The sequence below is a fragment of the Gymnoscopelus microlampas genome (genome assembly GCF_963454915.1).
Source record: "Gymnoscopelus microlampas genome assembly, chromosome: 14".
NCBI classification, from domain to species: domain Eukaryota; kingdom Metazoa; phylum Chordata; class Actinopteri; order Myctophiformes; family Myctophidae; genus Gymnoscopelus; species Gymnoscopelus microlampas.
Window position 1 is genome coordinate 12260226 of NC_139951.1, and position 13168 is coordinate 12273393.

General features: G+C 46.0%; 1 protein-coding gene across 1 annotated transcript; it reads left to right on the top strand.

The window, feature by feature from the left end:
* Positions 1–917: 917 nt before the first annotated feature.
* LOC311060050 (monocarboxylate transporter 12-B-like) lies at positions 918–13135 on the top strand (the record flags this gene model as incomplete). Its single annotated transcript, XM_084078178.1, has 7 exons — positions 918–1036; positions 6951–7054; positions 7875–8018; positions 8825–9103; positions 11010–11361; positions 11794–12053; positions 12873–13135. The coding sequence occupies 7 exons, from the start codon at positions 918–920 to the stop codon at positions 13133–13135; spliced, it is 1521 nt and encodes a 506-aa protein (XP_083934304.1).
* Between the last annotated feature and the right edge of the window lie 33 nt (positions 13136–13168).

Genomic DNA, 13168 nt, shown 5'->3' on the forward strand with positions numbered 1-13168 from the left:
AAGGCAAGAGAAGACAAGAGAAGACAAGGGAAGACAAGAAGACAAGAGAAGACAAGAGAAGACAAGAGAAGAGAAGTCAAGTCCTTACTAGCTCTAACCTTCTCTCTACAGACTTCATAGTAGAAAGACACTATTGTCCTCTATGAGAGTCCACTGGATCTTACTCAATGCTGCACTTCTCTGAGACGATCTCCACTCACTACTCCACTGTTCTGTCCTCTGCTCAGCTCTGACCTGCAACGAGGGCCAAGGGAGCAATGGAGGGGCATTTCTTCTACTCAGGCTTTATTCTCCTCCAGTAAGCTGTTTTCTGCTCTCAAAGAGAGACGAGAGATTTACAGTCACAGAGAGAGACAGAAAGACATGGATCTCTCTGGTGTTACTGTGGTTTACATGTATCTCTGTAGCATTTAGTCTATCCTGTGGATAGGTGTGTCCATCTGCATTTATCCAGCCGCGTCTGTCACACAGATGCGGTCTGTCTGAGTTCATAGTTTAACCTCAAAAGATAGGTGTGACTGCCTGTCTGTCTGTCTGTCTGTCAGCCCTCAGGCGTACAGAGAAGCACCAACCACACGGTGCAGAGGTGGGGAGAAACCAATAGGAGAAAGGAAAGGAGAGGGCAGAGGTGTTGTTCCAACTGGGCCTCCATCTGACAGGTAGGCAGGGGGAGGAAGAAGCATAGAGAGAGCAGAGGCGAGCCGACATCTTATACAATCTTTCCTGCACGAAACCGGCCACGCGAAAACCTTCCAACCTTGGCGTAGAGAGAGGCAACCTCGGCGAAGGAGAAGTGCAGAAAAGACGGACAGAGGGAGGTGTTTACTGCTGAGCTGTCAGCCTCTCGGATCAATCACCACACCGGGATCAGCTTAGAACTTTTGTAATTGTTACGCATGGTGCGCGCTCTCGCCGCTATGACTCATGGGAAAGGAGGCGGGCCTGCGCGCGAGGCACGCCCCCCCGACGGAGGATGGGGCTGGGTCATCGTCGCCTGCTGCTTCCTGGTTACTGTCTGCACGCGAGCCGTTACCAGGTACTACACGCACGCACGATCGCACGCACGCACGCACGCACGCACGCACGCACGCACGCACGCACGCACGCACGCACGCACGCACACACACACACACACACACACACACACACACACACACACACACACACACACACACACACACACACACACACGGTTGCACATGCAAGTGCAAACATTCATCCACACACACACACACACACACACACACACACACACACACACACACACACACACACACACACACACACACACACACACACACACACACGCACAGACAGACAGACAGACTGACAGACTGTCTATGAATAGTTAAGTTGTGAGTGTCAGTTAAACAGCTTGTTTTACTAATGACATGAGAGACAGCTTGAGTTACTGTCAGTAGTAGCTCTCTGACATGAACACACACACACACACACACACACTCACACTCACACTCACACACTCACACACACACACACACACACACACACACACACACACACACACACACACACACACACTTGCTTCCAAGTAAACATGCATGCGCACACAAACCTTTGTTCCACGCTGCATTCAGCTGCTAAACAAAGACAAGTCTTTATTTTAAAGATTGTTTTGCAGTATGGTGCCTGACGATCATGTAGTGTTTTGCTTTTTATGATGTATGTATTACCATGCTCATGTCATGTTTTTAGTCTGTGTAGTATTTATGTGTGCTCTCTGTGTGCAAAGCAAATTCCCGTAAGGGCAATAAAAGGTTTCATTACATTCATTCAGTTCAGAGGTCGCACTGGCGTCCAGAATGTCTGGAATGATTACGGTTTGCAGAGTTGTGGAAGATTCTGTAAAGAAAAGAGGAAGCAATGACACGTGACAATTGGATTCTCATCACCTAATGTTAATGAACAACGCTCACGCCAGACCAGAACAGTGTAGGCTGTTGATTTAACAAGATATTGATGATTTGAAATAGCAAGATTTGTAAGAAACAGTAGAGTTGTCTGATTATTCAATGATAACATGCCTAATGATAAATTGCCAAGAAATTTCTCTGTCTGTCTGTCTGTCTGTCTGTGGTAAATGGTGGTCTGTAGCAGTGCGGCTGCACGCTTACCAATTGGAGGGTCCTCGACATGAAAATGCTTGAGAACCACTACTACTCGAGACCCATTCATCCAGTTGAATTCACACTTGCTGGGTGTACTGCTGATGACCCAGGGAGTGCAGTCAGTGTTGAGTGTGAAGTCAATCGGATGAGCGGTCATTGAGAGCTGCAAGCAGCCAAGCAGTCAGCCTGTTCCGAACATGCATGCTCCGAAACAGTGATGCCCCAAATGGCCACGACGCATGTTAAATTACTATATTGCAGAGTTAGGCACACACGCAAAATATATACATACTGTATATTCATTTAATCCTTGCAGGCAGAAACATGTCTGCAAGCATGTCTATATTTAAGCATATGCATATAGGGCAGTAGGGCACAAGCACACGCACACGCAAGGGCACACGCATACGCGCACGCCCACGCCCACGCCCACGGACACGCACACACACACGGGTCAGGTAGAATTACAGTTGACGGTAAACAACATATGTCAGTGTGGTTGCGCAGTGTGTTACTAGGGATGGGATGATATGAAAATCTCACATCACGATTATTGTGGCCAAAATAATTGCGATGAACAATATTATTGCCATAATCAAAATATGCTTAAAACTCTTAAAATGCTTGACCACTTGCACCCCATCATCTATATTCCGTGGGGAACATTAGCCAAAAATAGCAGAGCTACAAGCATTTGACGTCCTACGGTCCTGACAGCCTCTTTTTTTCCAGTCTACCCCCAAATCTATCTCTTCGACAAAATAGCAACAGTTTTTTGGCGAAGAGATTCGGTGTAGACGGACAAAAGGTCCAGTGTATGACGTACAATTTCATGATTCTCTCTGCGATATGATTATTTTTGTCTTTTTTTATCGCAATATAAAGCGATAATAACGATTATCATTCTATCCCAATCTGTTACTGATGCCCAGAACATCCACAGTCTTGTAATGGTGGCCACTGAGTCAACAGTTTCATCCCCCAACACGCACACACCCACGCACACACAGATCAGGATGTGCTCTATATTAGTTACTTAGTTCTCTGTTCTGGACCTGCTACAACAGTAGGCTACTACTCTCTACAAGATTTTACTAAATGTTTCGAAAGTAGCCAATTTACAGGCTCATTGTGACCCGAACTGACACGTTGTGTCACAATGTGTAATATTGTTGAAGAGAATCGGAATCAACTGTATTGTCACATCACAGGTTTACAGGTATAAAGAAGTACTGTAGGTGAAATGTGTTTTTGTGCAAGCTCTCTGCATGAAACTGTTCCTCATTTTGCTTGGAACCCACTCGAACCCTCAGGGACCCCTGGTGGTCCCTGGAACCCACTTGTGAGAGCCAATGCTATACTCCAGTGGTTCTCAAAGAGGAGTCCGGGGACCACCAGGGGTCGTTGAGGGGGTTCCAGGGGGTCCCCAGCTAAAATTGATAGTTAGAGATCTGTAACTCTGAGAGTGTTATGGCTGCCTAATGCATACCACACTGGGAGTCCTTGAAATTTTAAAAGGTTTGAGAACCCCTGCTATACCAAACCAGCTAGTTAGTTGTGTTCAACCTGTCCCAGGACCAGTCCCTGCTAGTCTCTGACTAGACAGGTAGACCACTGGCTTCACCGTACAGCTGGCCTGAGATCAGACAGACTTCACACATCAACAAAGACAAATATGGAAGCATCCCTGATTAAATAACTGGTCAACCCTAACTGAACCTGTGTGTGTGTGTGTGTGTGTGTGTGTGTGTGTGTGTGTGTGTGTGTGTGTGTGTGTGTGTGTGTGTGTGTGTGTGTGTGTGTGTGTGCGTGCGTGCGCGTGTGCACGTGCGTGTGCACGTGCGTGCGTGCGTGTATGAGTGGCCGGGTGTGTGTGTGAGTGCGCGCTTGTTTCCTTACCAGCTGTGGTATATTAGGATCAAATTTCCATCACATTGACTGCATTTCTAAATGTGTGTGTGTGTATGTGTTTACATGCGCAGTCTGATGCTGAACTGCTGTTTATTCAGGTGCCACTGTGTCAGAACAATGAGGCCTCGAGCGGCGTGCGCACGCGTGGCCGTGCGCACTGCGCACACACACACACACACACACACACACACACACACACACACACACACACACACACACACACACACACACACACACACACACACACACACACACACACACGATTAGAGTAATGTTCCAGTGTGTTGGGTTAAAGAGACCTGCTGGGTTTCTTCAGGCCGTTCTCTGGTTTCAGGAAGACCAAGAGCTCTAATCTAATCTAATCTCCTTACTTCTCAGCCAAACCACAAAAGGTGAAAAACGACACCTGTCACACGCTGGTGTTCCTCAGTCAACAACTCTAAAATGTTCCCCATTTAGTAACACATTCATTGACTTTTTGATTGATTCTTCATTTTTTCATTGATCCAAGAAACACACGTTTGTAGCCTACAACAACAAAAGATTGCACACTCGTAGTCAAAATGATTACACAAAAAAATTTTTTTTCATTGTGGTCCTACAGTATACATCCTCATTCATTCATCCTCATTCTCAAATATCTAAAATGTTCCTCATTTAATTAGTCTGAAATATTCCCCTTTCAGTAACTCAGTACAGAATATAGGCCTAGAGATTATCAATTAGGAGGAGGAGAACGTCAGAGCTGGTGGCAGGGACGCCATTTCCTTTTTGAACATATCTAATATACGTACAGTAACGCTCACTTCATGGGTGGTTTTCTGCTGCGGTTCCCGGCGACACAAAGTACTGCTGGTCTCCGTTCTAATCCAGTCCATTCAGAGACAGTTTCTATCTCCAGGCCATTTTATTTTGCTGTGGTATGTAGGGGGGTGGGCGGGGGTTAACGTCAACACAAGGGATGCCAGCAAGCTGAACAAGCTGTTCTTGGAAGGCCAGCTCCGTAGTTGACAGTCTGGAGGTGGTTATGGAGGGGAACTGGACACTTATCTTGGCGACTATGATGAGCTGTAGTGAAGATGAGGAGCATGTTCAATCACATATTCATCCTTAGTGCCAGTAGCAGCCATCAGGCTCCACAACCACACTTGACCTCCATATGAGAACTTTAAGACCTGCATGTAGGCCTACTGTTACTGACGTTTGACTACTGACTCCTGCGTGTACTCTATAGTTCACTTGTACATGGACTGCTAGGATGCACATGCACTGCTGAACTTTGACAGTTGCCTGTTAGCCACTTAAGCTCTATGTACTTTGTGGTATGACAAATAGCGGAAAATGTGTCGATTTTAGACCGAACATGCAACTAAAGAGTGCATCATGCACAATTAAATTGTGGGAATTGTCTCGCCAAGTACTTTGGTACTGTGTGAACGGCGAACGCTGACACTATTGTGAAGCAGGGAAAACAGAGAATTCACAGAATTATGAAAACAACTTTACTTTTCTATCAGGCCCGACATCGTTTTCATCAATCTTTTATTGAGAGCTTTTATTTTACCTGCTGGTGTCTCTCACGTAAAAGTAATAGATAGAAACAGCCTGAACAGCTTTGTCAACATCTGTCTGTTCCAAGATTATCAGAGTGAAACAAACAGAGCGACTGCAACCAACAAATCCTCTGTGTTTCATGGGTGGGCAGCGTTTCATTCTCTCTGCTGTTGCTGCTATGACACCTGGATTTCCCCACGGAGAGCAATAAACATGTATCTTATATTATCTCGTATGAGTAACTAATAATAACTCTTGAACTCAAAACAGCGATGTGGACCGTATGAACTGTGACATAATGCTGTCTTGAACGCAAGATCGCTGTTGAGAACTTTCCATTGTTGGCAGAGTTCACTTTAAAACACTTCTGGTGTCATTCACACCTAACCAGGATTTTGTGTGCACCCAGTCCAGGGACATCTAGTCCAGGTCGTTGCAGCTGCACCTTTGACCAACTTACATAATTTCTGTTTGCATCAGCATTCATTCCAGAAGGAAGGAGTCTGCCTGTCCATCGGTCAGTCAGTCAGTCAGTCAGTCAGTCAGTCAGTCAGTCAGTCAGTCAGTCAGTCTGTCTGTCTGTCTGTCTGGGGATGAGGGAAGTAGCCTACTGTAATGAAGTATTTGAACAAATGATTACTTGATTTACAGTTTAAATCATATCACAACCTCAAAACAACTGAAATCCACGTTCAAAGAAATAAGAAAGCCAGCCAGACACATGGACAACACAGCATAATAAACAGCACCACAAGTCCAACACTAACTCAAGGCTGCCTCATGGCCCCCGCTGGCCCCATGTGCACACTGCAGGTCTGTCATCACCAGGCGCTAATGAGTGACTAGTACACATGTATGATTAATCACTCACTACAGCTGTAAGGGGTGGGGGTGGGGGATACCTGGAGTGAACAGGATAAAACACAACAGCGTAACAATTACAAACTTTGTGTGACACAATGTTACAGTATATAACATCTGTATCTGTTTTATCTTATTTCATAATGGCAAGACACACAACTACAGAAAATGTGTGTTCGTGTGTATCTGACTTTCACACATTGGCAACAGGGACATACAGAAATGTTTGAACTATATACGCTATTCTACATGTAAGCTAAGAAAGCAACAGAAGTTTTTCACTCCTCTCCTCTCTTGTTCACTCCTCTCCTCCCGTTTCCTCTCATCTCTTCTCCTCTCCTCTCTTCTTTCCTCTTTTCCTATGTTGTACATTGTATGTCTATTTATCCATCTCCTCAGTGTGGATAAAACTCCATCTAATATTATGACAGCCACGTTATACGTCAAACAACTTATCATTGCTCTCAATGCCCCCCCCCTCTCTCTCTCTGTCTCTAGGTGTATCTCAATCTTCTTCGTGGAGTTCCAAGGTCATTTTGAAGGAGATTATTCTGCTACTGCTTGGATCCACAGCCTAGTGGACTGTACCACCATGCTCTGTGGTAAGGTTATTATCGTACTAGTGGACCCAACGTTTCTCAACGGTTCCATTTGTAGACTCTCAGAGTTAAATGAACACTGAGAATTGTAGGGTGTTGATGGCCGAGTGGTTAACTCATTGAGTGCCATTAACGTGTTTCACGTGTTTTACCGCTATGGTGCAACATGCCATTAACGTGTTTCACGTGTTTTTGAAAAAAAAAGAAAAAAAGAAAAAAAGAAAAAAAGAACCTAAGATATCATTATCTGAAGATTTACAGCTCCATCCACTCCTTGTTTAACTTATAACTTAAAAAGGCTGTATCTCGCTTCCTAAGCACTTTTTTTTTTACTAGTTAAGGTGCGTATCTGTCTTCTGATTATTTAATATATTTAATATTGATGTATATATGTATCTCTGTTGATATTATTGTTGTATCTCGGCTACATTGAAAATGAGGGCCTGCCCCTCAACTGTATTCCGAGTTGAAATAAAGGTTATGATGATGATGATAGGCTATATGGGCTCTGATGCTCGGTGGACCTTTGCGCAGATTAGAAGGTGAATTCTGCTTCACAATAGCCTCAAGCATTCGCATCGAGTTTAAGATGCACGTGCGCACGTATGCACACACGCGCGCACACAGTCAATTTAACAATTTTTATGATGCGTTGTGAGCTTGCAGATAGGCTATTTTCAGCAAAGAGATTTGGCATACTTTTTTTAGAGGGGAAAAAGAACGGGACCAAGTATAGACCCCTGGGTGACACCGGTCAACAAAGTATATGTGGTTTAACACTGTGTGTGTGTGTGTGTGTGTGTGTGTGTGTGTGTGTGTGTAGCTCCACTAGGCAGTCTCATCGCTAACCGCTGGTCTTGTCGTGTGTCGGTGATTACGGGAGGAGTTCTCTCCTCCTCCGGTCTTTTCGTCGCATCCTTCGCTCCCAACCTCGAGTTCCTCTACCTCACACTGGGAGTCCTCACAGGTAACTATGCATTCAACCACACACACACACACACACACACACACACACACACACACACACACACACACACACACACACACACACACACACACACACACACACACACACACACACACACACATGGTAATTCTGGGACATACATATGCACCTAGAGACTATCTATCTAGATGGATGGATGGATGGATTGATTGACTGACTGACCTGCGGGATAATTAAAGGTCTTTAATTATTAATCATCATAATTTAACCACATTATCCCTAGCGTCCCTATTCTGGGCATGTTGTGAGCTTGCAGATTGGCTATTTTTGGTGTAGAGATTTGGTGTAGAGGGAAAGAAGGAAGGGGCCAAGTACAGAACCCTGGGGGTTCTCTACTTGGCCCCTTATATTAAGTATATTATGGTTTAACCCATTAAAACCGGGAAAGCATCTGTGTCATTTTCAATTTTATCCATTATTTTATACTTTGGCTATTAAAAAATAGCAGATATACAAGCTCATAGCGCGTCACTTCGTGCCGCGCTATGAGCTTGTAGATCTGCTATTTTTGAAAAATCATGAAAATTTGTGCACATTTTTTAAAATATATATACGTTTTTTAAAGCAAACATTTTTAACTCAAATCTTTGCCTCTGGGGGGGTCCCTGGAAAAAAATATATTGAGATGCTAAATACATTTTTTAAATACAATTTTGTGGGTCCTTGACATGAACACGTTTTGAGAACCACAACAACACACAAGACATTAGTAGAATCGGCCTCAGATTTTAACTGGGTTAAGTGTTTAATATCTCTCTCTCTGTCAGGTCTTGGCTTTGCCCTGTGTTATTCTCCTGCCATCTCCATGGTGGGCTGCTACTTCAACGAGAGGAAGGCTCTGGCCTACGGCATCGCCATGTCCGGCTCCGGCATCGGCACCTTCATCCTGGCTCCGGTCGTGCAGCTCCTGATCGACTATTACACCTGGCGCGGGGCGCTGCTCATCCTGTCGGGCCTGGTGGCCAACCTGTGTGTGTGTGGAGCCCTGCTCCGACCAATCACTGCGAAGCAAAAGGAACTGGATACAGCAGAGGAGGGGCAACTTGGTGAGGAGGGGAGGGCAGTGGAATATTGTAGAATATAATAGAGCACAGTAGAGTACCGTAGAATGTAGTAGAAGAGTACAGTAGAATGCAATAGAATATATAAAAGCACAGTAGTGTACCGAATGTAGTAGAAGAGTACAGTAGAATGCAATAGAATTCTTGCATGCATTCTTCGATGAATTGAGTACACAGAACCCCAATGGAAACAAGCCATAGCGCTTTCTTGGGTATAATCCTCTTAGCAGACTTTGTATTGAACTGTACTACTTTCCTGTGCTTTTTTTTTGCAAACTGCTAATAAAGTATTCAATCAATCAATCAATCAGAATATATTACAGCACAGTAGAGTACTGTAGAATGTAGTAGAAGAGTACAGTAGAATGTTAGCGTACAGTAGAGTGCAATCTAACTATATAAATGGCGACCGACTTCCGCACCCTCGGTGAGGACACCCCACAGCTCTGTTATGGAATAAACAACGCACCGCCAGACCACATGTCGCCAACTGACTCGCCACGGCGGCCGCGCTGAATTTACGCGTCGCGTAGGGGACATCTCATTGCTCACTACACCTTTTCCACCGCGCAACATAATTAATTCTACTCACCAAATGTCGGACAAAACGGAAGGTGAATCACTTTCGTACCGTTTACCGTGCACACCACCGACACCGAACGCCGACGGGTTTCGCCGAAACAACACGAGCGGCCGCCATTGCACTCTGCCCATCTCCTCCACAACACCACACACGCAGCTCCTTTGCTTCAACCCCCCCCCCCCTTCTTACGTACCTCCTTTGTTCCACCCAGGCCGTTACTTTCACTTCACTCATGTCTCGATCACAATATGTCCGTCCTTCACGTGCCATGTTCATCCCAAACACACAAACAAACAGCGACGGCCACAGCACAGCACGTTGCCCAGGCTAATGTGGTAAACAAACCGTTCTAGGTTCATGACACCAAAGGACTCGACAGTGATGTCATCATTATGCAACAAGGAAATACAAATACCAAGGATACGTCAGTGATGTCAGTCGGGTTGCCAGGCATGCCAGGTTCTCTAAAAACAAGCGCCAGAAACAAGCAACCACCTTCATGACAAAAAAAAAAACACCGTAGGGGTCCGCAATGTTCCAGGGGTGTCCCCGCGCGTCCCAACACTCCACAGGGGGTCAGTGGACCAGCAGGGGGTCCGCGGACCCCCTGTGGACCCCCTGAAACATAAAAAATATTATTTCTTCTACTTTTTTCCTTTTTCAAAAAAACTTTTCCACAGTTTTACTCCGGCGATTTGGGTCCCCCAATATACACGCGGCCACGCTGGGCCCCGTGCGCGGCTGGGGTTGAGGGGGGCGTAGCCCCCCGAAACTCTAGTAGAATATATTAGAGCAGTGTTTCCCAAACACTAAATCTGGGTCTATTCTTGGGTGGCAGGCCCGTTTTGATGGGGGCGAGTAAATATCCCTACACCTATATTTGTTTTATTTTATTCAAGGTTTGGGGGGGTGGATCAAAGACATTTTAGAATAAATAAGTTAAAACATTCCATAAATGTAAAAAACATTTAAGAAATAGTGAAAATAGCACATATATGTGCTATTTTTATAGGGCTTATGTGGTTGATTAATAACGTATTACTGTACATTTGGGTCCCGTGGAGACACTAAATTAATGTTGGGTCTCAGCTGAAAACGTTTGGGAACCACTGTATTAGAGTACAGTAAAGTGCAGAAGAATATATTAGAGTACAATAGAATACAGTAGAATATATTACAGTACAGTAGAGTGCTGTAGAACATGTTGTCAGCTGTCAACATTCACATTACAGGAGTATACAATTACAATAGACCTCATTTGCATAGAGTTCAATAAAGTCTGACGTTTCCACTCTCGTCTCCTCAAAGCAGGAAGTGCGAGTGAAGACTCTTACGTCGTCCCGTCAACACCAACCACGCCTTCATCACCGCAACCTCTGTTACCGAGCAGCAACCGGCCAATGGCGCGCCGGCGTTTCTTCAGCCTCACCTCCTGCTTGCTGCCCAGCCGGGAGTACCGTTTCCTGCTGCTGCCGGACTTCCTGGGCCTGGCTCTGTCCTTCCTGTTCCTGGCGAGCGGCTGCAGCCTGCCGTTCGTCTACCTGGTGCCGTACGCGCTGAGCGTTCACCTCAGGCACACGCAGGCCGCCTTCCTCATGTCCATACTGGGAGTCAGCAGCATCGTGGGAAATATCACCTTCGGATGGCTGACCGACAGAAGGTACTGCAGACAGGGGGGAACGTTTGTGTGTGTGTACGTGTGTGTGTGTGCGCGCGTGTGCATGAGCGCGCGTGCATGTGTGTTTAAGGCCAGTCCACACCAATGATGCGCGATGCAACGAGTTGCACACTTACAACAGAATCCCAAAACTGCACCGACCTGCAACGGGGCAATTCAGGCCGCTGCCATTTCCCTCTGCAACGTATTGCAACGGTTTTGTTGCATCGCAAATCCTTGGTGTGGACTGGGCTAGAAGGACCGTTAAGCTCTTTGAAGTTGTAAATTTAGGATTAACTTATTTAATCTTTCTTTACTCTGTGTATCTGCTCTCTCTTTCTTTCCATCTCTCTCTGTCTGTCTCTCCACCTTTCTGTCTTGTCTCTCTCTGCCCCCCTTTCCCTCTCTCTCTCTCTCTCTCTCTCTCTCTCTCAGGTGTCTGAAGCCGTACCGTCTGTCCTGGTATTCCTTCTCAGTTGCCATGGAGGGAGTGTGTTGTCTCTTCACGCCCCTCCTGCACTCGTTTCCCCTCCTGGTCCCGTTCTCCGTCCTCTACGGTTACTTCGACGGAGCCTATGTGGCCCTCATCCCTGTCGTGACCTCTGACCTCGTGGGGACCCCGTACCTGTCCTCGGCGCTCGGCGTGGTCTACTTCCTGCACGCTGTGCCCTACTTACTCAGCCCCCCTATAGGAGGTGAGGGGTGTGTGTGTGTGATAGAGAGAGACAGAGAGAGACAGAGAGAGAGAGACGGACAGACATACGTTCAATTTCATGTGCTCACTGTGTTGAGTATGTAACTAAAACATGCACAGTTATAAATGTAAATAACGTGTTCATAGTCGCCAAAACAAATGTGTACCCAAAGTAGTGGCAACCTGTCAAGCAAGCCTTGTCACAGAATCACCACCTGCGATTTAACCAGTGGTGATTGGACACTGGAGTGATCTGTTCCAGCCAATCGGGGGTCAGGGAGGCAGAGGTTGTGGTCAATCAGTGACAAGTTAAAACAAACTGAGCGTGTTTAGTTCACATCTTGTAATCTTTGAACATGTCTGTTAGACATTCTGATGTGTGCAGAGGTGTTCGGGTTTGAAAATTCGAAAATAGCGGAAATAGTAGATCTACAATCTCACAAAGTGTTGCAATGTGACATGTTGTGAGCTTCTAGAGCGGCTGTTTTGGAGGCCGCAGCCAGAAGTTATGGCTGTTCCCAAAACATCACATTTCTACGCAAACTCTACCATTTAAACTATGTCCAGGACCAACAGTGTCATGCTCGAGCGAGGAGCACACCTGGTCGAGTGCGTACGTGTGAACTATGAGCTCGTGTTGAACCCCACCACAGTATATAACATGATTAGCAGTAATGTCAAGTATACTGTGAGTCATAGTCAATGGACTAAACATGACAGAACACCAGTATGGTCCTTTAAAGTGCTTTAACTTCTCTTCCCCTCCTTTTCTCTCTCTCTCTCTCCTTCCATCGCCGTCCCGCTCTCTTTCTTCCTCCAGGTTGGTTGGTTGACTTCACAGGAAGTTACACGTCCACCTTCTTCCTGAGTGGCTTTGCGCTGCTGACCAGCTCAGTGGTCATCGCCACGGTCGCCGGGATACGCCACTGTCGCCGGGCGACGGCACAGAGCCCGGTGGCCGAGGACACTAAGGACCTCAAGGCCCTGACCCCTGGTCTACCCGACCAATCGGAATGCTACATCACCATCAACAAGGACGCCATAGCAGCTGCCACTCCTGTAATCAAATCAGCATTGGACTAAATTATTCTCATTAGTATTTTCACAATGCCAAAT